The sequence below is a fragment of the Neofelis nebulosa genome, chromosome 5 (assembly GCF_028018385.1).
Source record: "Neofelis nebulosa isolate mNeoNeb1 chromosome 5, mNeoNeb1.pri, whole genome shotgun sequence".
In the NCBI taxonomy this organism is placed as follows: domain Eukaryota; kingdom Metazoa; phylum Chordata; class Mammalia; order Carnivora; family Felidae; genus Neofelis; species Neofelis nebulosa.
Genome location: NC_080786.1, coordinates 90,283,322 through 90,310,588, shown reverse-complemented (window position 1 = coordinate 90,310,588; position 27,267 = coordinate 90,283,322). Strand labels below are relative to the sequence as shown.

General features: G+C 42.3%; 1 protein-coding gene and 1 long non-coding RNA gene across 9 annotated transcripts in view; one reads left to right on the top strand and one right to left on the bottom strand.

The window, feature by feature from the left end:
- Window positions 1-6,901: 6,901 nt before the first annotated feature.
- On the top strand, window positions 6,902-11,194 carry LOC131512437 (uncharacterized). Its single transcript, XR_009262132.1, has 3 exons — window positions 6,902-6,973; window positions 7,207-7,367; window positions 11,021-11,194. It is a non-coding gene; the product is annotated as an uncharacterized LOC131512437 (long non-coding RNA).
- The window catches only part of MYLK (myosin light chain kinase), a 282,724-nt gene continuing 266,550 nt past the window's right edge, over window positions 11,094-27,267 (bottom strand). For 6 of the 8 annotated variants that reach the window (XM_058731151.1, XM_058731150.1, XM_058731153.1 and 3 more), the window contains 5 exons: window positions 26,909-27,061; window positions 23,902-24,025; window positions 17,894-18,023; window positions 16,329-16,460; window positions 11,094-13,091 (listed from right to left, as the gene is read on the bottom strand). In XM_058731151.1, coding sequence (XP_058587134.1) covers window positions 12,841-13,091; window positions 16,329-16,460; window positions 17,894-18,023; window positions 23,902-24,025; window positions 26,909-27,061 — 790 coding nt within the window. In that variant the 3' untranslated portion in view covers window positions 11,094-12,840. Of the gene's footprint in view, window positions 13,092-16,328; window positions 16,461-17,893; window positions 18,024-18,177; window positions 18,199-23,901; window positions 24,026-26,908; window positions 27,062-27,267 lie in introns of those variants that run through there. The other 2 variants (XM_058731149.1, XM_058731156.1) reach the window with 2 other exon arrangements.

Sequence of the window (27,267 nt, the reverse complement as noted above, 5' to 3'; positions counted from 1 at the left end):
AACTCAATGAAGTGGGTATAGAAGTTACTTCAAAGTAATAAAGGCCAAAAAAGGCAAGCCCAAAACTAAAATCATTCTCAACAGTGAAAAGCTGAAAGCTTTTTATCTAAGATTGGGAACAAAACAAGGATGCCCACTCTCTCCACTTCTATTCAACATGATATTGGAATTCCTTGTCAGAGCAATTAGGCAAGAAAAAGAAATAAAATTCAATAAGTGGGGTTGGAGAAACTGGACAGACACATACAAAGAATGAAATTAGACCACTGTCTTACATGATACACACAACCCAAAATGGGTTAAAAGCTGTTGAACACAAGATCTGAAGCCATAAAGCTAGAAGAAAACATAGGCAGTAAGCTCCTTGACATAGGTATTACCAAAACAGTATTTTTTTTAATCTGACACCAAAACAAATGTAAAAATAAATAAATGGGACTACATTAACCTCAAGAGCCCCTGCACAGCAAAGGAAAACATCAATGAAATAAAAAAAGGAACCTATTGAATGAGAGAACATATTTGCAAATCATATATCTGGGTAGGGGTTAATATCCAAAATATATAAGGAGCCCATATAACTCAATAGCAAAAAAATAATCTGATTAGAAAATGGACAGAAAATCTGAATAGACATTTTTCCAAAAAAGATATACAGATGGCCAATATGTACATGAAAAGACACTCAACATTGTTAACCATCAGGGAAATGCAAAACAAAACCATAGTGAGATATCACCTCACACCTGTTAGAATGGCCAGTATTAAAAAGACAAGAAATAACAAGTGTTGGGAAGGATGTGGAGAAGAGGGAACCCTTGTATACAATTGGTAGAATGGAAATTGGTGCAGCCTCTATGGAAAAAATTTTTTGAAGTTCCTCAAAAAATTAAAACTTAGGGGCGCCTGGGTGGCGCAGTCGGTTAAGCGTCCGACTTCAGCCAGGTCACGATCTCGCGGTCCGTGAGTTCGAGCCCCGCGTCAGGCTCTGGGCTGATGGCTCGGAGCCTGGAGCCTGTTTCCGATTCTGTGTCTCCCTCTCTCTCTGCCCCTCCCCCGTTCATGCTCTGTCTCTCTCTGTCCCAAAAATAAAAAATAAAAAAATAAAAAAAAAAAAAAAACATAAAAAAAAAAAAAAAATTAAAACTTAAAACCACATGATCTAGCAATTCAACCTCTAGGTATTTATCTGAAGAAAATGAAAACACTAACTTGAAAAGATATATGCACCCTATGTTTATTGCAGCACTATTTATGATAGCCAAGATGTGAAAACCACCTAGTGTCCATTGATCTATGAATGGATCAAGAAATTATGTCACAGATAAACAACAGAATGTTATTTACTCATAAAAATGAATGAGTTCTTGCTATTTGCAACAAATGGATGGGCCTGCAGGACATTATGCTAAGTGAAATAAGTCAGACAGAGAAAGAAATACTGTTATGATCTCTCTTGTATGTAGAATCTTGGAAAAAACAAACAACAGCCTCGTAGATACAGATTGGTGGTTGCCTGAGGTGAGGGTGGAGAATGGGAAAAATGGGTAAAGAAGTTCAAAAGTTTAAAAAAAAAAAAGTGAGTATTACATCTTGGTAAATTTGCAAATCTACCAAATCAGATCCGGAAATTGAATTTAATAGTTTAGGGAAGAACTGGGTTTTAAAATTTGCAACATTTACAGGTAAAATATTAATTAAAAAAAAACAAAACAAAACAGAATGGGGCTCCTGGCTGGTTCAGTTGATGGAACATGTAACTCTTGATCTTGGGGTCATAAGTTCGAGTCCCACATTGGGCATAGAGCTTACTTAAAAAGCCAGGGGCACCTGGGTGGCTCAGTCAGTTGGCCATCCGACTTCAGCTCAGGTCATGATCTCACAGTTCTTGAGCTTTAGCCCCACGTTGGGCTCTGTGCTGACAGCTGAGCGCTTGGAGCCCGTTTCTGATTCTGTGTCTCCCTCTCTCTCTGGCCCTCTGCTGCTCGTGCTCTGTCTCTCTCTCTCTCTCTCTCTCTCAAAAATGAATAAACATTAAAAAAAAAACCCAGAATGGTTTCCAGTGAATCTTTTTTTCCACACAGAAATCACCCTCAAATGCATAAAATACCCACATTGATAGTTGGATGAAAATTGGGCTGTTTTATTGAGAAATTCCTGTATGACAGCTTGTGTGGGTTATTTCTTCATGCTGCCCAATTTTCAAAGAAAAATGTTCCAACCTCTTGCCTGTGCAGGAATACCCTGCAGCAGGGCTGGCTTCACGGGTGCACACTTGTGTAGTCACCTGGGCCTCGTGCTCAGAAGGACCTCACACTTGTTTAAATGCCCTGATGTCACTGTCTTGAAATTCTTAATACTTTTTTCTAGCACTGGGCCCTGCAAATTATGTAACTGGTCTTGCCTGGCAGTCAGAGTACTGGCAGCCACACAGGGGGAGAGGGCTGGAGTTTCAAGGTTTAGTGTGTAGCTTTCCCCTGAGCCCTGTGTTTTCCAAGTTGCTTCACCCCCATCTCACTTGGGCCAGTTGTCCATGGCCTCTCTAGCCTAACTTTAGAAAATCCTCTTTTCTGCCAGGGCTGTCAGAGGGCCATATGGGCTAGAGGAAGAGATGAGAGGGAGTCAATCTAATTCCTCTACTTTTGCCTAGTTCTGTGGTAGGACTCAGCTTCCTCTTTGAGGCTTGCTCTCCTGCAGACAATTGCAGAGAAGAAAAAGAGCAAACATAATTACCAATTAGTCTATCCCCAAATTTTGTCAACACTGATGTCTACCGTCTCACCTCTTTTCTTTGCCCTTGTGGGTTTATGCCTTTGTCCTTTCATCTTAGTGGGGTTTGGGGAGGCAGGAAATAAATGTTGAGTGTTCAGTCTGCCATGTATGGCCACTAGTCTTAATTTGCTTTCCATAGCAGAAACTACTTTTCCCTTTATCACTCAATTTTTGTTGGTTTATATAATAATCAAATTATGTGATTACGGTTGCAAGTAGAACTGGCTAAGTAAGTTTAAGAACAAACCCAATTGACTGCTGGTAAATGTACAACTCAGAAGTGTGTGGGCATCTAATTTATTTTACAGAGGAATGAAAATTGTGGTTAAGTTGGGCAAGTTGGATTAAATGGAAATTAGTTAACTGAGCTTCTATTGTAAATAAATGAATATAAGGCATCCGTTAAGAAGGTTCATTATGGAAAGTCTAAACGATTTGGCTTCTTGGACAAACAATTTGAAGAAGCTTATCTGTCTTTAAAACTGCTTGAGCAAGAAAATGTCTTTCTAGGATCGGCCTCATTTCTGCACTTTTTGGGTATTAAGGATGTGTTCAGACTGACCTGGACTCTCGACCTTGGTCTGTCCTAATTCATAGTTATTCCATCCCACCTGTCTCTTAGTCTTCTAGTTGGACTTTTGACCTTCTTTGACCTAAAAGACCTTGGTTTCCATCTGTGAGTTGATACCTTATATCCCCTTTAAGGACCCCCTCATAGGTACCGGGTTCCTCCAGTCTTTAGCGTTTTAGGAATTCTTGAGGACAAAACTGGCCTGCTTTCTATGGCTTCCTTCTCTGTAGGAAGTCAGGTTTCAGCTTCTGTGCTCTAAGTCAGGTGCCCATTTATCTTTTTGCTTTCTGTCTTCCAAAAATCTGTTATTTTCATTTGTCTTCTCCCATATTTGTCTGTGAAGGGTTTAGAGCTTTAAAAAAAAGTTACTATCCTTTTACTCTCAGCTTAGTGTGGGTTCCAAAGAGAGCAGAGCTACTGCTTATTTTCAGTAGGTCCTGTTTGGCCCTCACTCCTACTATGGTGGCTTCTCATTTTCTAAGCCCTTGGTCTTCTGATTCTCCAGAAAATAGGATCCTCCATTTTGAGCTTTCTAGACACTTTAAAAAAGATATCTACCCAGCCTTTTCCTGGGACTACCTAGCAAAGCCCTATTTGTTCTGTAGTTAATTTGCAGTCAGAAACAAGTCAATGTGAATTAACTTTTGTAAACATCAATTAAAAGTTAGGAATTTGGGGTGCTGGGTGGCTCATTTGGTTAAGCGTGGGGCTCTTGAATTTGGCTCAGGTCATGATCTCATGGTTTGTGGGTTCAAGCCCTGTATTGGGCTCTGGGCCGACAGCATGAAACCTGCTTGGGATTCTCTTTCTCCCTCTCTCTCTGCCCCCCTCCCTCTCTCACTCTTTCTTCCTCAAAAAAAAAAAAATTAGGAATTTATCCATTTCTTCTGAGTTGTCCAATTTGTTGGCATATAGGTTTTCATAATATCGTTACAATTGTTTGTATTTCTGTGGTATTGCTTGTTATTTCTCCTCTTCCTTTAGTAATTTTGTTTATTTGGGTCCTCTGTCTCTCTTTTTTTAATTGGCTAAGAAGTCTATCAATTTTGTTGATCTTTTCAGAGAACCAGCTCCTGGTTTCATTGATCTGTTATACTGGTTTTTTTGTTGTTGTTGTTGTTTCTTTTTTTAGCTTCTATATCACTTATTTCTGCTCTAATCTTTATTATTTCCTTCCTTCTGATGGTTTTGGTTTTGTTTATTCTTTTTCTAGCCCATTTAGGTATAAAGTTAGGTTATTTGAGAATGTTCTTGCTTCTTGAGGTAGGCCTGTATTCCTGTACACTTTCCTCTTAGAGCCACTTTTGCCATATCCCAGATTTTGGACCATTGTATTTTCATTTTCATTTGTTTTCATGTAATTTTTGATTTCTTCTTTGATTTCTTGTTTAACCCATTCATTGTTTAATAGTAGGTTATTTAACATCCATGTATTTATATCCTTTCCAGATTTTTTCTTGTGGTTAATTTCTAGTTTCATAGTGTTGTAATCAGAAAAGATGCATGGTATGACTTTAGTTTTTATGAATTTGTTGAGACTTGTTTGTGGCTAATATGTGATTTGTTCTGGAGAATGTTCCACGTGTACTTGAAAAGAACGTGTATTCTGCTGTTTTAGGATGGAATGTTCTGAATATGTCTGTTAAATCCATCTGGTCCAGTGTGTCATTCAGAGCCACTGTTTTCTTGTTGATTTTCTGTTTGGATGATCTGTCCATCATTTAGTGGGGTATTAAAATATCCTGTTATTATATTATTATCGATTATTTTTTAAAGATTTTTTTTTAATGTTTATTTACTTTTGAGAGAGAGAGAGAGAGAGAGACAGAGCATGAGTGGGGTAGGGGCAGAGAGAGAGGGAGACACAGAATCCAAAGCAGGCTCCAGGCTCTGAGCTGTCAGCACAGAGCCCGACGCGGGGCTCGAACTCACGGACTGTGAGATCATGACCTGAGCCGAAGTCGGACACTCAACCGAGCCACCCAGGCGCCCCTTATTATTGGTTGTTTATGTTTGTTATTAACTGTTTTATATATTTGGGTGCCACCATTTTGGGTGCATAAATATTTACAATTGTTATATCCTCTTGTTGCGTTGTCCCCTTCATTATTATATAGTATCCTTCCTAGAAGGAAGTATTAGCAAGGATGTGGAGAAAAAGGAACTCTCTTGCACTGTTGGTGAGAATACAAATTGGTGCAGCCATTGTGGAAAACAGTGTGGAGTTCCTCAAAAAGTTAAAAATAGAATACCCTACAATCTAGAAATTGCACTACTGGGTATTGACCCATAAAATACAAAAAACACTAATTCAAAGGGATATATGCACCTCTGTTTATTGTAGCATTATTTACAACGGCCAAACTATGGAAGCAACCCAAGAGCCCATTAATAGATGAGTGGATAAAGAAGATGTGACACACACACACACACACACACACAAAATGGAATATAACTCAGCCATAAAAAAATAATGAAATCTTGCCATTCGCAACAACATGGAGAGAGCTGGAGAGTATCATGCTAAGCAAAATAAGTCAAAGAAAGACCAATACCATATGATGTCACTCATATGTAAAATTTAAGAAACAAAACCAATGAGCAAAGGAAAGAGAGAAACCAAGAAACAGACTCTTAACCAATTTTTAAAAATTAAAAAAAAAAAGTTGATTTATTTTTTAGAGAGAAAGAGTGACCAAGGGAGGGACAGAGAGGGAGACAGAGGATCTGAAGCAGCTCTGTGCTAACAGCAGAGAGCCTCATGCAGGGCTTGAACTCACAAACAACGACCTGAGTCAAAGTCGGATGCTTACCGACTGAACTACCCAGGCGCCCCTAAATCTTTTTTTTAAGTAGGCCCCATGCCCAGTATGGGGCTTGAACCCATGACCTTGAGATCGAGTCACATGCTGTACCAAATGAGACAGCCAGGCCCTCTAAGAAATAGACTCTTAACCAGAGAGAAAAAACTGATGGTTACCACAGGATATGTGGGTGGGAGGATAGGGGAAGTAGGGGATGGGGATTAAAAGGGACAGTTATCATGATAAAAAAAAAGATTAAATGATTTAAAAAAATGAAAGGAGCTATTGATTTTTATAGAGGAGCACTCTATAAACTGGAAGGTACCACCCAAAGATAATGCTTGTTATATCAAAAAAAAAAAAAAAAAAAGGTGACCTTAAGATTTTTTTTAGTAATTATCAATCTATGTTTATCTCCATAACATACTCATTTAGCAAATCAGACTGTAGTTATTTTGCCACATGCTTCCCACCCTCCCCGTCCTGCCTGTATAGAGCTATTGACGTTCACAGTTTTTTTCATGGGAGTTGGTGTTATTTAAATGGCAGATAGATCAAAGATAAAGAAAAAAATTAGGGAACTCTTTGGGATAAAGGTATTCAAGTGAAGTAACTCTGAGAAATTTCCTCTTAATTGTGAAATAAGACTCATAAGGTAGATGAGTTTTTCTCTTTTGACTATGAAGAGGAGAGTAGCGACTGGGAGTTAAAACTTTCCCCTTAAGAACAAAAGGGCAGTTGTAGCATTTCCTAAACTCACAGCAATTATTTTTTGTACAATTGCATGGGCACTTTCGGATTCAAAGGTCCTTTTTGTGGGAGGTAGGTGAATTTAGATCGTTCTTTTTTTTTTAATTTTTTTTTCAACTTTTTAAATTTATTTTTGGGACAGAGACAGAGCATGAACGGGGGAGGGGCAGAGAGAGAGGGAGACACAGAATCGGAAACAGGCTCCAGGCTCTGAGCCATCAGCCCAGAGCCCAACGCGGGGCTCGAGCTCACGGACCGCGAGATCGTGACCTGGCTGAAGTCGGACGCCCAACCGACTGCGCCACCCAGGCGCCCCAAGATAGTTCTTTTCATCTTTCATTAGTATATAACTTTTTCACATACGTATTTTGTTTCTGCAGGAGTACAATTTCTTGAGGGTAGAGCATGTTTCTGACACATCTTAGCATCTCTGAGTGCCAGAAAAAATAGGTGCTTACCATCAGGATCAGGTAATGTGCATAAGTTCATTTAATTAAAAAAAATTTTTTTAAAAACATTTATTTTGAGAGAGGGTGAGAGCGAGCAGGGTAGGGGCAGGGAGAGAGAGAGAATCCCAAGCAGGCTCTGCACTGTCAGCACAGAGCCCAATGTGGGGCTCGAACTCACGAACTGTGAGATCATGACCTGAGCCAAAGTCAGGAGTTGGATGCTTAACCGACTGAGTCACCTAGGCGCCCCTCATTTAATTTTTGTAACAACTACTAGAGAAGAGCTATTACTCTCATTTTATAGATGAAGAAACTGAGGCACGAGATACAGCTCCAATAAGAAGTCCAGCTGGAACTGACTTTACTTGGCTGATTAACCAGATTAGGTAAATCCTACCCTAGTATCCTGCAGCATCTGTCTTCAGTGAACAGGTCAGGTACTTTCTGGAGAGAGATCTGCGACTTCACAGACCTTGCAGAATAGGTTGTAGGACTACTTGCTAATAAATGACGAATTTGGACCGAGGCCATCTTTCACTTTAACACACCATCTGAGATAAGATGGTGGAGGAGCCCTGTAGCTCAACTTATCTCTTAACTATTGGAGGCTACTTCTGTCTGCCCAAAAGAAGCTAATAAGTGTGAATGACCAAATTGACAGGTTACTTTATAATTTCCTTCTCCTTAGTTATCTCCATCTAGAAGAAATCTAGTCTCAGAGAGTCTAATAATGTCTTGTGAAGATTTATCATACATTTCCATGTGGTCGCCATTGGGGCTATGGTCTCTGACGTGGAGCCCTTGCTGCAGAATGTTAGCCTTTGGAACACAGTGGGGCCTGTGGGCTGAAATTTCAAGGAAGCAGCAGTTAGAAATTTAATGTCTCCAAACACTGCAGATCTCCTGGATATTTCCAATATCAATGAACGAAGCCACTGAAGTTAAATGATTGCAGCTGTTGCAATGGCCCCTCCCACCTTCCTTTTGGTCCACTGTCAAGGAAATCCTGTGTTAGCGACCCTGTCTCTCCTGTGCATCTATCTCATATGTCCCCATTGCAAGCTCCCCTATCTCAAGTAGCTCCATGTTCCAAAAACACTGGAGATTTTTGTCCTAGCTGGTTGTTCGGTATCCCAAGTAGTCTCGTAATTGCTTGTGAATTACAGGTCTATTTAGATTTTGTGGTGAGAAACACAGAATTGGTACTTTTAAAATGTTTTAAAAAGTAAAAAAAAAATATATGAATATAAGCAGTGAATCAAAAACTATAACCTAGGTATAAAGTCGATTATTCAATATAATTGGTGAAACTATGGACCATGCTCTCCAGACTGATTTCATACAAACATTTAAGTTTTCATTTCACAGTAATTTGAAAAGTAATATGCACAGTTAGGGTAAAATTTGGAGTTCTTGTTTATTCCTAATTCATCTAGAACAGTGCTGATGGAACTTTACAGAAAGTTTTAATCTGTGCTGTCCAATAAGGTAGCCACTAGTCATACCTGATTATTGAGTACTTTATTTTTTTAAACATTTTTAATGCTTATTTATTTTTGAGAGAGAGAGCAAGCAGGGGAGGGGCAGAGAGAGAGAGGGAGACACAGAATCTGAAGCAGGCTCCAGGCTCTGAGCTGTCAGCACAGAGCCCGACGCGGGGCTCCAACTCACGAGCTATGAGATCATGACCTGAGCTGATATCGGACGCTTAACTGACTGAGCCACCCAGATGCACCGACTATTTAGTACTTTAAATGTGGCTAGTGCAACAGAGGAATTTTTAAATTGTTTAAATAGTCACTTGTGACTCATGGCTACCTTATTAGTCAGAACAGATCTAGAATACAGTGATGACCTTGTAACAGGATAGTCTGTTATGCTGCAGCCACAAAGAACCCTAAAATCTTGATTTATAAGAACAAAGATTTATTTCTTACTTGTGTTATCTGCCCATTTGGGGTTGGCTGGGGACCCAGGCAGATAAAGTAGTCACCATCTCACATGTTGCCAGTCATCATGGAGAGTCTTGCACTAGTACTTAAATCCTCTGGCTCAGAAGGGACGCACATCACTTTCTACTCACAGCTTACTGACCAGGACTAGTCACAGCCCCATCTAGCCAGGGAGCCAGCAAAGCTGTGCCAGGGGGCAAAGAGCCTCAGTAGTGACTGACACAGATATTAGCCTCCCTTTCAAAATACGGAGGAGTTCCTAAGGGGTAAAGAAAGTAGTATTACCTTGTGTTTTCTTAAAAAGTGGGAGAATTGAATTTCTTTAGAATTATCCTTTATCTCCTTGATACTCATTAGCATAGATTTATTAAAAGCAGGTAAAATGTGAAAAGTAAAAAACTCAAACACTTTGATTAAAAAGAAAAAAAGACTCAGGACACCTGGATGGCTCAGTTGGTTAAGCGTCCGACTTCGGCTCAGGTCACGATCTTCAGGTTCATGAGTTCGAGCACTGCATTGGGCTCTGTGCTGACAGCTCAGAGCCTGGAGCCTGCTTTGGATTCTGTGTCTCCCTCTCTCTGTGCCCCTCCCTCACTCATGCTCTGTCTCTGTCTCTCTCTCTCTCAAAAATAACTTAAAAAATTTAAAAAAGAAAATGGCTTTTAAAAAGAAAAAAAGACTATATAAAGTTAGAGCTGACAATAGCATGTTTTTTTTTAAATTTTTTTTAACATTTATTTATTTTTGAGACAGAGACAGAGCATGAACAGGGGAGGGGCAGAGAGAGAGGGAGACACAGAATCTGAAACAGGCTCCAGGCTCTGAGCTGTCAGCACAGAGCCCGACGCGGGGCTCGAACTCACGGACCGTGAGATCATGACCTGAGCCGAAGTCGGACGCTTAACCGACCAAGCCACCCAGGCGCCCCAATAGCATGTCTTTTTAATTACACACAGAAATATCATTTAATATGAAGTTCTGCAATGTAAGCAGCAACCAATGGATTTTTATATGTTTGGGATGAAAATGGAATGGGAGAAAATGTATTTATTTTTCCTGGTGCAGAACACGTATGGTACATTTTTCCCTAGCAAGGAATAAAAAATCCTTGTCTTTAAAACTAGTAATTTCCTCACTAGGAACATTTGTGGATTGTAAATGCCTTTAAAAAATGAAAAAAATTAAATATTAACTGACCAATGGATTGTTTCCTTCCAGACTATACCATAGCATCATAGAATGATCTAGTCCAATATTTATTAGCATGTCTTGATTGTTTCTAGAGTATCTATAATATTGTTTGAACACTCAAGACATAAGAGGCTCACCATCTGATAACAGATTTCCTATAAAGTGGGAGCATTATCAGGAATTTCCTCCTAACAAATGTTTCAATGTCAAGACACGGAAAGATGGAACTTGGTTGCCAGTAAGAAACTGCACCAATGTTACAAATGCAAACCAAGCCCTGGTAAATAACATTAATGATGATAATGATTTTGTCACATGCCAAAAATGTCATATAGGTTTTAGCATTATGAGGATCCTATAGATATTAAATACCTGTAGAATGTAATTGAACCAAATGACACTCAAGAGAAATTTTGAACATGTGCAAATCAAGCTGCCTATTAGCAACAAGAACTACGTCAGTCATCCTGTTCCTTAGTGAATCACAACCATCTAAGCCATTCATGCAGCACAACATTTGTTTGTTTCCAGGATCCATCAGGGTAGTCTACAGCTGGTGACATGGCAAGAAAGAGGAGGCTGCAGAGACTGAACAAACAGCATGCACTGTGGTATCCTTTATTTAAAAATTGTGAGCTAACTACAGTTGTAGTGTTCTCATTTACCATTCTGATGGCATAATAAACTGCGAGAACATTAACACAATTTCAAGACATTAAAAATCTGTAACAAACACACCACACATGCACACACACACACACAACATACATGCACACAAAGGTTATAGTCTTCTAAACACAGTTAAGTGAAGAAAAGCTTCAAAAGCTCTAAATCAAATTTTAAAACCCTTTATTATAAACCGTGGCAATACTGTGGCTATTATGAAAAAATTGTAACTGCTAAAAAAGCAAAAAGAAAAAAATACTGGCAAATTTGAAACTAGCAGCAAAAAGCAGATAAAAATAGAATGGAAGGTAACATAAGACTACTATCAAAGTTCTGAAGTTGATCCTGTGTAGGGTTGCACTGAAGTCATTTCAAATTGGTTCTTGAGGAACTATTAAAAAGTCCCCTCAAATATTAAATTGCTGCACTTTACAAACAGTGGAAAAGAAAAAATATTTGGAATGTTACACACACACACTCAGAGGAAATGTATTAGGCATATTAGTTTATAGTCTTTGTTTATGACCTTCAAAAAGTTTATAAAGAAAAATTTAAGTGCCAATGTAGTGAAAGAAAAATTTCTAAAGATGCAAGTCTGAGTGCATTTATCAGGTCTAAGAATACATTTGAAGGCTGGGGGGCAAGGCATGACTGATGCACATTCAAGAAGAAAACATCGTGGAACCCATAAGGTAGGTAGAGTCCTCTGGAGAGTGTTTAGAATTGAAGGCGTGTTAAACTCAGACTACCCTGAAGGAGATTCCAAAGTATGTGCAGTTCTACAGCCCTTCATCAGTTGAAATCTGTTTCACAGCGGCCAATAAATAATTAAGACTAACTTTTTAGGAAACTGGTTTTTCATACATTCAAACACAGAAATCTTTACCACACATGCAGAGCTGATCTTCTATAACAGCACAAATACGAATCCTGGTTTCAGAAGAAAAGCACATTAGCAAGGATTTTTTTTTCACAGGTTCTTACAAAAATGTCTGAAGCTGCTAGACATCTGCAAAGAGGGGATAAGTTTAGATTTCCTACTGATTTTGGAAGAAAAGAGATTCTATTCTCCTAAAGAAGCCAGCCACCCATGAGCAGGGGACCTGTCTTCAGAATCTAAGAAGCATAATGTCCTTAGTGCTTAAACTCATGGCAAATTCAGATCCAGAAAAACGGGTAGATACATCAGGGGAGAGAAATGAAGTTTGAATGTGTACAGTATACTTTGGAATAAAATGTGCCTCATATGTTCCAATGGCTCAACTGCTCTCAGAATGGCATGCTGCAGGGCTGGAGGAGACTCGGTTCTCTGCAGTTAGGAGCCGGGAGAGAGAGATCTCTGTCTCCAGGGACCTTCTGGGCTGTGACCACAGGGCCTTATTTTTCATGAGTGCTTTCAGTTAGGGAATTTATGACCTTACCCAGATAAAGATTTCTTTTGGTTACTTTCTCTTTAAAATCAACTGATCAGGCAAGTTACTGGTAGTATCTTAAGGTGCCAGCTAATTCAAATTAATGCCCATCAATAACTGCTGCTAGGTGTCAACTGCTGTTGCTGAACAATCAACCCCCAAAAGACCTAACTAAATAATCTATCACACTAGGTGCTTTTACTATCTTGGATTTTTTGAGCTTTAGAGAAATAGTCTTTGTAAGACGACTTAGAAACTGCTTCTCTCTGGCTTTCACTCTTCCTCTTCTTCCTCTTCTCCTTCCCCTTCCCCTTCCTCCATGGTTTCCACAATGAGCTCTGCTGTGCAGGTGGCTTCTCCGAGACTGTTGACAGCCTTGCAGGTATACTTGGCATCGTCATCCCCGCAAACATCACTAATGATTAAAGAGCAGTTCCCATCCTCGTCGTAATCTATCTGGAAGTGGCGGGACTCCCGGATTGACTGGTCATCTTTGAACCAGACAACTTCAGGGTCTGGGTATCCTGCAGCACAGGGAGGGAACACAAGTTTCTTATCAATTCATGCAAGCAATTCGTAAGCAATCTCTATTGATTAGTGGGGTACAGGGAAAGTATCATGATGTTGGCTTTTAGCATCTGTTTTGAGATTTACATTTGGATATGGGCATATATTGTAAATACTGATATCCAAAACCCTGCAAAAAAAGGTGTCATATAGTCATGTCACTTACCATCCATGTGGGGCTTGTACTGCCTCCCACCTTTATACAGATCTAGAGTACTACCTGGAACACAGCCTTGACTCCAACTGCACACCTAGAGCTAAATAAATAGGTCCTTGGACGAAAAGAAAATTTCTTGTATAATAGTTAAATAATTTTTTTTAATGTTTAGTTATTTTTGAGAAAGAAGGCGAGAAAGCACGAGTGGAGGAGGGGCAGAGAGAGAGGGAGACAGGATCTGAAGTAGGCTCTGTGCTGACAGCAGAGAGGCTCGAACTCACAAACCATGAGATCATGACTGGAGCTGAAGGCAGACACTAAACTGACTGAGCCATCCAGGCGCCCCTGTTCTCTTATTTTTTATTTAAATGTGTTTAAGTTCGGGGTGCCTGGCTGGCTCCGTTGGTTGAGCACGACCTTTGGCTTAGGTCGTGATCTCATGGTTCATGAGTTTGGGCTTTGTGCTGATAGGGCAGAGCCTGCTTCGGATTCTCTGCCTCCCTCCCTCTCTGCCCCTCCCCTGCTAGTTTGGGCATGCTCCCTCTCCCTCTCTAAAAAATAAATAAATAATTATTAAAAAACATTTTTTAAATTAAAAAAAAAAAGCAAATAGGCACGAGAGATCTTTAGAGATGATGGAAATATTCTAAAATTGGTTGTGTGATTGCATAATTCTGTAAATTTAACAGAAGATAATTTAACTGTACACATAAAATAGGTAAATTTTATGGTATGTAAATTATAACTCAAAGCTAATAGCTCTATAATAAATTAGAGGAGCTGATAATATTGCTTAAAAGAAAAGCCATTATTTGTTTTAGTCTGATCCAAAGACAGATAAACTACTTATGGATAACTGGAAATTGGCCACATGGGTTAGCCTCATTTTATATATTAGTCATGTTTATGCAAAGTTCAGCATTTAAAAAATATTATTTATATATATATATATATACACACACATACACACATCATATGTATGTATTATATATGATATATATACACACACACATATAGGTCTTTACAAATATACAGGGGCGCCTGGATGGCTCAGTCAGTTAAGCATTCAACGCTTGATTTCATTCAGCTCAGGTCATGATCTCATGGTTCATGAGACTGAGCCCCATGTCCAGCTCTGTGCTGACAGTGAGAAGCCTGCTTGATATTCTCTTTCTCCCTCTCTCTCTCTTTACCCCTCCTCTGTGCTCTCTCTCTCTCAAAATAAATAAACTTAAAATACACACACACACACACACACACATATACATATATATATATATATATATATATATATATATATATACAATCTGAGTTGTTCTTAAATTTGGGAGAAATATTTTTATAGGAAAAAAATTACACATAAGGACTTAAGAATTCTAGGGGCGCTTGGGTGGCTGAGTCGGTTAAGCGTCTGACTCTTGGTTTAGACTCAGGTCATGATCTTGTGGTACATAATTTCGAGCCCCGCATTGGGCTCCAAGCTGAAAGCACGGAGCCTGCTTGGGATTTTCTCTCTCCCTCTCTCTCTCTGCCCCTCCCCTGCTCACTCTCTCTCTCTCTCTCAAAGTAAACTTAAAAAAAAAAAAAAAAGAATTGAAGAATTCTAACATTCTTTTCAAGTAGAATTTTGTTTTTATCAAAACTGCCTCCATATGCTTTAATTCCTTCTCAGTGTTCCAGTGGAAGTTATGCAAATATGAAGGAATAATCCCAGACAGAAAAGTACAAAGATGATAATCATTATGTTGTAATAATGTTTAAAAAGGAAAAAAAGGAAAAAGAACTTCAGAAGACCAAAAACAGTGTGGTGATGGAGAGAATTTGGAGCTTCTTGCAGCGCCCCCCAATCTGCACACTTCCACACTAGCAAAGGCAACACATCCACCTTTTTTTTTTTTTAATTGAATGAGAACAGAGAAAGATTATGATAGGCACTGCATTTACAAGGCAGTTTGAGAATATAATGATGCAGGAAATAAACTGTTTCCATTCTTCACTTTGGATTGCTTTACCCAAAAGGCATTATCTAGGCATACTGCTGGAGAATTTTAAACTGTAGGAGGCACGATTTGTTCTGACTGCTGTCCTGTGCTATGCAGCCTTAGTAAAGTTGCTTAATGAACTTCTGTGCTTTATTTGGTCAGACTCAAATGGGAGATAACCCTCCACTTGAGTTGGCATGCAGTAGTCACAAACTGGAAGCAAAGAACCTGTCTTTTTTTGCCCTTATCTTTCTAGAATGTTGCAGTCTGTGGAAACTGAAATGCTTTGTGTCACCAACATTGCTAATTTCTCAGGTGCTATGCTAAGATCCCTTAAGTTCTCTTGAGCACTGGCAACTCAATTCTGCTGCCACATTATTCTTGGCAGGCGGAGCAGCATGGGGAAGATGGCATAGGTGTCTGGATCCCAGCTTCCCTCACATTGAATGTGAATGAAGTCACATTGCATGCTCAATCTCTGCACTTGCCAATCCCACACCTTTTTCCTGGACTCCATGACACCTTGAACAGACGTAAAAGGTTTCCTCCTTTCACCTATGTCCTCTCCCAGCATCCCCAGAATGACTCAGGCATTAGACATCATCAGGTAAGGGCCAGAGGCTCAGAAGAGTTAAATCACCACCCAAGTTCACACAGCCCACAGCTGAGCAGAAGGGCCTCCGACTCCACATCCTCTTCATGCCAGCCTTCCTTTGAAGCTTCTTGTGGGCAGTTCACAGGCTTCCCAGAAGCCTGCAAAGCTCATTTCATTAAGCCTCTTCCATAGCCAAATAGGTCTGTGATGAGCCACTCACATCAGTGGTTGATATGAATACGTAGAATATCAGAGGCGCCCTAGGTGAGTCACTGAACGGCACCAACCTTCAGGAGGCGGAGTGGGGGCAGTGGGCCAACTCCTCCTGACCCAGTTATCTTCGCTTGCGTCCTGGCTGCCCAGAACTGACATTCTGCCTGGGGCACACAGCAGGGCCCACCCGCCCACCACGCCACACTTTTGTGTGGTCAAAGTCAAGGGAAGAACCGCTACAACTTACCTTCAATCTTGCAGTCAAATCTAGCAGCGCTTCCCTCCACAACTTCTAAATCACGGATGGTCTTAGAGAAATAGGGTTTTACATGGGGCTTTTCCTCAGCAACAGCCTCAAGGAAAGCTTGGGACACATCTTCTAGGAGACAGGGAAGGAAACACGGTCAGTTCTTCATTTCCTGTTCTCTTCCCTGGTTTAAAAAAGTTGATTTTTTTTTTTAAGTTGCTGTAATTCAGCAAATAATGTGGCTTAGGGGACTGAGTCAAGTACACCTTTCTCCTGGGGACAGGTTGGCCTGCCGCCACATGGTTTTGGCAGAAGAGAGAACCGTGACAAAACTGTGGAAATGTTTGAACTCCCTCCTTCCTTTATGCTGACACACTGAAAAAGGAAATAATCTTTAAAAAGGATTTTTGGCTGCATTCCATGCTGTCTCAGGATTCAGTGGAAGGGATCGAAGAAGGACAAACCACACCAGCTGTCCCGATCTCTGTCCCTGCTTTGCCCTCCCTCCTAGAGCAGCAGGCCCTTCACCTGCTCCTTGGAAAGGGGGTCCTAGACATGCCTTCGATTTACCAGTAGTTCTGTTCTCCACACTCACCCTGCCTTCACAATGTATGACTACGGACGAGGATCTGGGATTGGTCCAGGGAAAAGCTGTGACTTGGAGGGGCTCCTATATACTCTCCCTTCCCTTCAGGCTATTTCTGGGTCATCTGGGGAGTGCGGATCAGGAGGGACCAGGCCCACGTGTTGCAGACTCTGCCCCCAGCTGCATCAGAGCAGCCCAGCAAGCAGCCTCGCCAATTACCCTGCTTTTATGCACAAGAGGGATCTAGATCTAGCTTCTCACCTTTGGATGCCAAAAACACCAGGCAGCGGGAGTTAGGGGGGTGTCTTTGGCCAAATGAGGCGCCTCAAGAAGGTAAAGGCCAGACCCTGCATGCACCTGGAGCTTGGAAGAGGCCAGAGCCTTCACTGAGGAGATGGTCGGGGCAGCATCTCAAAGGCGGTGTGCAAACAGCTAACTAGCCCTACTGGTCTCCAGGAGGAGCCCCGTCACGCGCAGTCTACCCCATTCAAACGGCATGTTTCAGCATCGTGACAAGTGCCAAAGGAATATGGACTAAAGGTCATTTTTAAAAAAAAAAAGAAAAACACAAAGGCAGTAAGAATATGGAAGGATATTTTTTAAAAAGATACTACTATATGTGATTTTTATGTTTACCTATCAGTATACAAATCTCACTTTTCTAATGAGAAAAAAGGAAGCTTTTAATGAAGTCTTCACTAATTCTTATGTAAAATATAGGGAAAAGAACAGCGGAGGTCACCTGGTCCTATGAGACAATAACTTTCCCTCTGAAAGTAGCTAAACTTATCGTTGAACAATTAAAGAATAACTAGCAGACTTAGTAATTTTAGGGCAACCTAAAAGTAGTTCTGAATTTTATCCTTATAGTTTATATTATCAAAAAAACCCCAACCCCCCTTAAAACCTCAAAATGTCCCTCCATCCCTCAACCCTTCCTTTCTTGCCAACTAGAGCAAATCTTCCTGGAGCTCCTTACCTTCAGATTCTAATTTTTCTGCATTGAGCGGGCTGGTTGGTGATCCTGTTGAGGATTTCCTGCCACTGAGCCCTGAGATCATTGCCATAGAGGACAGTCTTCCAATGGCTCTCACAGCATTGCCCGTTTTCTGGAAAATAGACACTGGCGTTGGACTCAGGCGGTGTCCCTGGTTCCCGTTGGGCAGTGGGGCTCGGGGAAAAGAGCCTAGCCCCAGAGGTGCAGCTGTCCTTGAAATGAGGACCTCCCCAGTGCCGAAGTTCTGCCAGAGGAGTGAGCCCAACCTTGCTCTGCTCAGCACTATCAGCGTGTCAGAAGATGTTCAGAGAATGGAATGGGGCCTGGAACCAATGTGTGCGTTAATGTGACTAAACAAGGTCAACATGAGACAAAAACCCTTTTCATACTGTGCTTCAACTCCCATAAAAGGGATAGTTTATATAAAGCAACTGCAGGCTGAGACAGCTCCAAAGACTTATTGCTGACGAGGCCCAGTGGGGCTGTTTCTCGTAAAACAATACTAGCAATAGGATTTTAATTGGTCCAGAGAAAGTTACTACGGATCCCACAGGTCCTGATGCAAAGGGAAAAAAAAAGCATTCCATTGACCTTGGGCAAGTCGCTTAACCTCTCTGGGCTCCAGTTTCCTTCTCTGTATAAGAAGGGGGTTGGACAAGATGATCTCCAAGGTCTCATTAGTTCTGTTTATGATTCAGATACTTAAGAGATTTCCAGAAACACTCTGGCTGGCCCCAGCACAAGTCTGTGAATGCACAGTGAAGTTCTGGAGGGGTGCTCTTCCCTGACGTACACCCAGCCATCAAAAAGAAGCGCCCGAAGAAATGAAAAGCAGCGGCGCTTTGCTTTTCTGAGATGAGGAACCTTGGAAGAAGAGAGAATTTCTGCTGAAAAGGATGCCAGAACTTGAGATGAAAATTTTCTTTGTATTATGAAAATTCTACCAAGCACAGGATTTAGATCAGGAAATCCCCAATAATACACAATCGTGTCTATGTTTCTCACCTTCAAGTGAAGTTTCTTGCCCCTTTTCTAAGGTCAGTGGAAAGACAAGGTGAGAAACTAAGGCATAAGCAACTCTTTCCACCCCTACACCCAAAACATCTTTTTAGGCACCCAGATACTGTATGTCCAGAGTGTAGACGTTACCACAGGCTGGCTGCTCAGAGAGAAAAGAAACAGCCTGTACATAGGCCAGTGGCTAGCACTCATCTACTGGACTGTAAACTGTCCCTGCAAAGCCATCTCCTCCTGAACTAACTTCATGCGCTCAAGTATTTCAGTAAAGTCTCACAATTTTCGACTATCAGGAAAACCAGTATATCTCCAGAAAAAAAGATTATTTTGAAAGTAAAGGATTACAGGGCACTAGAGACTCATAATGGGGTGTGTGTGTGTGTGTGTGTGTGTGTGTGTGTGTGTGTGTGAGATTTAAGTGGAGATCTGCTATGACCACAGCCACTTTTCTGTTTGTCACATGCCATCCTTATTGCAGACTATTTTCATGCACTTTGGACATTCAATCCTGCTCTGCCCTCTGGCCATCCACCCTCTTGCACACATACATCACTGCAGTGTGGTAATGTTTATGGCCCTCTGTCACCATGGTGAAGCTGGGTCACTCTGAACAGAGCACAGAAAGCCCCAAGTGGAGGTGATACAGTGGGTGGGGGAAGAAGGTGAGAGATGACAAATGACCAACTTAACTGTGTGCACAGGCACTGTGGCCTTGCAGGCAAAATACCTGCAGACTGAGCCCACTTGGCAGTCTTTTCTGCTCTTCTGGGAGAAGAGGTTACTGGTGACATCACTGACCTGTTTGTTGTGCTAGCTGGAGAGACCCAGCTCTTCCCCTGGGAGCTTATCCTGACCTCAGGAATGGGTAAGAGGAGGTGCCAGCCATGGCAGCCCTCCCTATGGAGCTGACGTCAGACCAGACTATTTCCTGGTCAGCCAAACTCTCAGATCCAGCCCTTCTGGCTCTTGATTCCCTTTATCCAACACAGATTGGTTTGCCTGGGCCAGGAGTCTGTCAAATGAGAGGGTTCATTCTCAACAAAGGTATGGTACTGTGTGACTCTGGGCAAATCAGTTCCCCTCTGTGCATCTCATGTTCTTGGACCAGAAGATTCAAATCTCCCTATAGCTCTAGTCTTTTGCAGAAAGACTAGGATTCATACATGTGACTGTGTAGCCCACGGGCTCCCTAATTCCAAATGCCCAGATTGTGACTGATCAGGACTGTCTTTAGGTGTGGAATAAGGAAGTCTTTCCTCTTCCACTAACAAAATGACTAACATGACGTTACCAGAACAAGGCAGATAAAAGAGAATATTTCAGAGAAGGGATCATATACACATTAACAAATAGGCTATACATAGGAAATTTTCCATCAGATGGAGTGATACAGCATATAATTTCTAAGACAAGGACAAAAGTAAGAAGTGCTTAGTAACGAAAATCTTAAAAATAATCTCCATCAGAATTCAATCTTTGGGAACTAATTTATGAAAAAAAAATCAGTAGGGAAATTGTCAGAACTAGAAAAGAAATATATATCTATATGTTCTAGTCTTTAAGTTTCATGACTCTGAGCTGAAAATTGGTTGCTGCTTTATTAAGACTTCTGGAAATTTTTAGAATACCAAGAAAGAAAGTTTCAGTTCCCCAAGTTCCATCCTTGTTTGGAGGAAGTCTTTTTCTTGTCTGAAGGCCATTGCCAAGGCTGGGTTCCTGTGCTCCAGGCGGGCGGTGTCTGTACTGGCCTCCCTAATGCCACTCAGACTCCCTCCCCTGGAAAAGCCAGCCAGGGTGACTAACCGGCCTGGTTTGCCCAGGACTGAGGGGTTTCCCAGAATGAGAGTCTTTCAGGGTTAAAGCCAAGACAGACCTTGGCACACTGGAGCAAGTTGGTCACCCTGGAGCCAGCCAACCATCCTAGACCGTACATATATATCACCAGCTCCAAGACTCCAGTTTTCTCTGAGAAGTGCATAATATCCAAATGTGATGGCCAAGAGTACTCTCTGCTATCCTGAGTCAAAAGCTTTCTTCTCTATGGCCCTGTGGTCCATACTGCAGAAGTCTTTGTGGTTCTCAGAAAATAAAGATGGCTGCCCACAGGCCTCTACTTCCTAGTCCTTAGCTTCCAGGTTTTTTTTTTTTTAATTATTTTTAAATTTACATCCAAGTTAGTTAGCATACAGTGCAACAATGATTTCAAGAGTAGATTCCTTAATGCCCCTTACCCTTTTAGCCCATCCCTCCCCCCCGCCCCCAGCTTCCAGTTTTACAAGCAGAAGCCCTGTTATCCTGCTCAACTCACCCTCAGTGCTACTGCTCATCACATCTTTTGAAAATTCTTTTCATACAAATAAAAAACATACCCTCTTTCAGAATAACTTCATTCTAAGATCAATAATATGATTAGTCATCTAGATGTTGCCCCACTTGTAGGGATTTGCTCTCATGTTAGTTCCTTCCTCCTGGGCCTTTTATGGAAACCACATCAGGATGATAGCAAGGAACCTTCTCTTATGCAACTGTAGAGATCTCTGGGCCACCCGTATCTCGCCTGGCCCTCTCCCTCCACCACAGTCTACCCCATTTTATTCCATGGCACTCTGCTCCCGACCACACAGAACCTCAGCTGCTCTGAGAGGGAACCCCCTGGTCCAGGTGTGCTAAGGTCCTGATATCTGGGGTAAAAAATGTGGATGGTCAGATGCTGCTGAACCATTATCAGTGAAATTACACTTCAGGGACATCATGTGCCATGTGGGATTCTATAGACTACTTTTGTGTATAATTTTGTGAAACCTAACCACTATTTTTGTGGAAAAACCATTTCCAAATGCTCCTACCTATGTTAAGATATGAAATCAGGGGTGCCTGAGTGGCTCAGTCAGTTGAGCATCCAACTTTGGCTCAGGTCATGATCTCACAGTGAGTTTGAGCCCTGCATAAGACTGTCTACAGTCAGTGCAGAGCCTGCTTCAGATCCTCTGTCCCCCTCTCTCTGCCCCTCCCCTACTCGTGCTGTCTCTCCCAAAAAAGAATAAACATTAAAAACAAAAAGATAGGAAATTAAGGTTTCTCCTCTGAATTCTATCCTTTTCTTTCCCTTCTCACTTCCAGAAAACCTTATGGCCAATAGCACTGTTAACAACAAGAAAAAAATTTAAGCAATTTAAAATATCAGCACAATTTATTGTTCCCTGACCCATTAGATTAAAAAATTTCATTTATTTCCTCTCCCATTTCCTTTTCTCTGCTCCTGTCCCCTGCGTTTAGGCCCCCCCTGGCTTTGGTTCATCATTCAAGCAAACCCCAAAGAGACTCACTGCACTGAGGACAGCCCCACCCCCACACCAGCCACCCTATCCATGCCAGAAGTACCACTATTTCTTTGAGATCTGTCAGCCATTCGATCATTAATAAAGCCAACTTAGGTTTTGTGGACCCCTTTTTGTTTTTAAGAAACTCAGCTACTCTGATTTCACTGGATTCAAATGACACTAGAGGGTAAGGTAAGCGGCACAGGTGTTCCAACTCGCCTGGCACTTGAGGGAGCCAGGAGGTCCACCTAAACCTTCACTGGGGACTAACCAACAACGGACTCCCATCGTGGGGGAGTCCTGGCCGAGCCACTCAGGGGAAGTGGTCCCTTAAACCCACATGCCCAAAAGCTGCCCCTTTGCCTCTGCTCCTCTCACCCTCCATGTGAAGTTGTACTTTTTGAGGATTTAGTCATCGCGTATGGTAAATTACCAGCGTCCCAGTTGCCCCTAAAACAGAGATCTCCTTTTTCTCTGCCACACTGACAAGTTTTACATGCCCTAGTTCCCCCGACTGCCCAGCTAAAGGACTCTGCTCCTGTCAGGGTGAGTTCCTCTGTGCTTTCTCCTCTGTGCAGTTATGCCCTCTTCTCTTCTTCCAGCCCATTTTCCATGACCACTTTCAAAGTTCTGCCCCTGGCAGCATTTCCTCACAACCACATCCAGCCTCTGGTGTGACTGGCTCCATTCTCCCATCTACACTCACATATATGGGTATGGTAGGCTATACTGATCGTTTATGATTCTTGGTGTGCATGGTGTCCTTTTATGTCCATTTGCTTCAGTACCCTACTACACTATACATTCCTTGAGTACCGAAACCATGTACCCTCCAGTAGCCCAGGAATTTTGTAATACTAATAGTGATAATAAAAATAAAACAGCTAATGACAAATTCTCTATGGTTTTGGATGACAATTTCATGCATCTGTTAAAAATCAGAGGCAATTTTACATCATTGTTAAGACTGTACTTTGGAACCAGGCTCTGGGTTTGAATCCTTTTCCATTTACTAGCTACATGATCTTCAGTAACATTCCTAACTGTTCTCTGCCTCAGTTTGTCTGAAAAGTGGGGATAATAATAGTACCTGCCTCCTAGGATTAAAAGACTCACTGCATAGAAAGTGCTTTGAATGTTCCCTGACATATGGCCAGCCAGCCATAATATTAGCTACTGGTGTTATTTTCAATCACTTACTATGTGCCACGCAAAGTGCTCAAAGCCAGATGAAGATTATCTCCCGTATTTCCCACAATAATGCTGTGTGATGTTGGTGCCACTATTATTCCCCACTTTACAGGTGGGAAAATGAAGGCACAGTAAGGTTGTCACTCGCCCAAGGACACATAGTAACATATAATCTCCCTATGGAGAAGGGTGGGGACCGTATCTCTCTTTGTAGATCATACGCCCTCCTCCTTCACTATAAAGAAATATAAGCCTATCCCACTACCTTTAAGGAGATCACATTCTCCAGGGTTGCCAAAAAGTCTTAAAGATGACATTGCTCATCCCTAGCCACGAAGACATGAAATGTCACTCTTGGTCCCAGACTATTTTAAGATAGACGTAAACACTGTTGGATTGAGGGTAGCTTGAATAAGCAAATGTAAAGGGCAACATCCAAGTCCAAAGTGACTCCCTCATTACCTGCCATTTCCTCCTTGCCATGTACTTCTTCATCCGGTCCTTTGAGAGTTTCTTGGCCTCCATGTTCTTGGTGTCTTTCATTAGCCACGGATGCTGAAGGCACTGGGTGCAGTTCAGGCGGTTTCTGATGGAGGCAGAGATCAGAGGATTTCTGAACAGGAGGGGACCTCAGAGACTGCTGGTTAGATCAGAAATGGGAGGTCACCTGTCCTCGGTCCATCCACCATGATCAGGGTTACTGTGCTCCTGGCATTTTTCCTCTCTTGGTCTGGGTTACACTGACTAGATCAGAATAGGTTAGTGTTAAGGCCTAACCACCAAGTAAGCAGGTGGAGTCTCATGACCTGCCCTTGGGTCTAATACTCGGGCACCTGGGTGGCTCAGTCAGCTAAGCGCCTGACTTGGGTTCAGGTCATGATCTCACAGTTTGGGAGTTAGAGCCCCTCATCAGGCTCTGTGCTGACAGCTCAGAGCCTGGAGCCTGCTTCCCATTCTGTGTCTCCTCCTCTCTCTGCCCCTCCCCTGCTCATGCTTTGTCTCTCAATAATAAATAAACGTTAAAAAATTAAAAAAAAAAAAAAAAGAAGTCTAAGTGCTGGAGGGCAGATATTCTAGGGTGGGGTCATTCTACTGGTCACGTGGGGAAGGGGCTGTAGAGGCCTAATCCTTTAGCCTTCCTATCTGGTGGAAAGGAAGGTAAAACATGAAGCCTAAATCTCTGAGAATCACTGAGTTTTCATGTCTTGTGATGTGGTTGAGTATCAGATTTTTCTTGTTAAAACTCAGAAGTATGTCCTGCATACAATCTATGCATTATGACAACCTTCCAAACTGTACTCAAACTCATTTAATCTCTCTGAAAGCTCTGGGAATCTAGAAATAATTCAGGGCCATCACCTTAGTTATAATAGGACTAATAAAGTCCAAAGAACCAGATGCTAACACACATAGAAAAAAGAGTATGAGGGGTGCCTGGGTAGCTCAGTCGGTTAAGCGGCCGACTTCGGCTCAGGTCATGATCTCGCCGTCCGTGAGTTCGAGCCCCGCGTCAGGCTCTGTGCTGACAGCTCAGAGCCTGGAGCCTGTTTCAGATTCTGTGTCTCCCTCTCTCTGACCCTCCCCTGTTCATGCTCTGTCTCTCTCTGTCTCAAAAATAAATAAACGTTAAAAAAAAATTTTTTTAAAGAAAAACGAGTATGAGTAAATTCGCTAAGTATAACAAAATGTAGTGATCTTTAGATAAAAGGATCATGGATTATTTTAATTTTCCTATATTCAAATTTTCTACAACTTACATCATTAATTTTATACTAGATGAATATTTTTCAAAGGGCTGAAAGGTGGAGATTTCTGGTTAAAGAGATGCTAAGTTCAAGAGTTTATAGGAATCGAGTATCTTGACATTTGAAATCAGTTCTTTGGTGAATCCATTTTATGAGCACAGAGGGTCTAGTACAGCTCATTACTGAATTAATTCAAGGTCAGATGAGAAAACAGATATATCCATATTGCCCCATTTACCAAATCTTCAGTGAATGAAGCTTGGTGGACAAAAACCATCCTGGACCAGAGTTATTAGGAAGGAGGTCTGCATCTCTGCAAAGCATCTTGGGAGCAAGGATTGCTCACACTGGAAGGGAACCTAGGTCCCCACAACATCCAGATTCTACCTGAGTAATGTCTATTTCTAACAAAGGCTGTGAGAGCAAAACACTAAGACAGCCTCACTGAAGGATTGTGGATGTAGCCTCTGGAGGAGTTTGGCCTGAGGTAGTTACAAAGGACTGAGAGGTGGACACATATCGAGAAAATCAGAGCCATCTGAGAGACCTTCCAACGCTGTTTTTTTAGCAACTGTGCTCTTGGTCCCAAACAGGGTTTCTCCCAGAGGGGAACAAGATAACTGGTAGCCTCCAGGGGTCTGTGGGCCAGGCAGACAGGGCAGAGCCTGCACCATAATAAAGTCACCTGGTGAATGCAGTCACCTACCTGTGGAGTCGGGCAGCCCTTCCCCTTTTTATCCTCTGGTGTCTGACCTATTTCAACACCACCCTTCTTCTAGGGCAAAGTGTAGAACTGCTCCCTGGTGCCAAATGCTACTTGGGTTGGGAGGTGGGGTGGGGGGGTGTGGGGGCTGGAGCCACACCCTGCCTCATCTGGCCACCAGTTTACAATGGGCCAGGCACCCAATAGGCCAGTTACTCCCACCTGACAGCCTGCGGCTCCCTTCCCCCAGGCAGGCCAGCTTTCCCCACACTGGCACAGCCTCCAGCCTACCTGCTGTAATCCCGCACGTTCCCTCAAGGGGAGAGTGCTCACCTATGGATTCCACTCTAGCCTCCCAGCTGCACTCTTCTCTCATGGGGACACTTACCGAGCACCTTATGCAACTGTTTTATGTGTTCCTCCACCAACCACAACGGCAGCTCCCAGCAGCCCCCAGGGTGGAGGTGGGGAAATGCACAGTCTGCGTGGTGAATGGGGGAAAGGGCACAGGCTGGGACAGAGCTGAGCCAGAGGTCTGAAATCACGGCCTCACTCTGGCCAGCGGGAGAAGGTACCATGTTCAGGCCGTCAGTTGTTAAGTAATTTAGATATGGAAAAGACATCAAGCCAGAATAGCCTGGGGGTATGAGTAGGTCCACAATAGGGTACTTGCAGAGTCACCCCTGAAGAGGGGCTGAGGTTTCAGCATGGCATCCCCAGCCACAGCACACAAGAAAATAGAGGTTGTCAATATTCACAAACACAAGCTGCCCCTCTCCCTGCAGCATCCATGAAGTGTTGCTTTTCAAGTGGGGTTTCTATGCTTCTAAAGACCAGTGGAGTGTCTGGAACCAGGGAGCTGGGGGACCTAGGAAGACCCCCTTCGCCTCCCCCGTTCTTACAGTGCCCGCCCTCCACTCCTCAGTGAGAAGGGGCCCACGACAGGCAAATGAGGTCCCTGCTTCTGGACACCAGTCCAGGGAGTGGGGAAGCTGTAAAGATGGAAATCTCAACTCATTACTTCATATCTTTCTTCAGTAAATTGCTGATAAAATCTTTGGCATCATCAGAGATCTCATCGAACGCTTCATCGTCGAAATCCCAGGTGGCTGAGGTCACGTTGGCTAGGGTTTCATTATCGTTGTCACCCATGAAGGGGGAAAGTCCACTAACCCTGGAAGATAAAAGCAGGACAAGAGGTGAATGGGGAGTGGCTGATGGCAGGAAAGGTAGGGTGGTAGGATCCCCCCAAGTGAGTATTGAGGTCAAATGTGAGGGCCCTCAAAGCCCTGTACCCCTAATACCCCTGTGCCTGCCTCTCCTCCCACCTGAGGAAAGGAGAGAGGGTGTAGCTCACAGGCTTCTGTGGCCCAGCCTCTT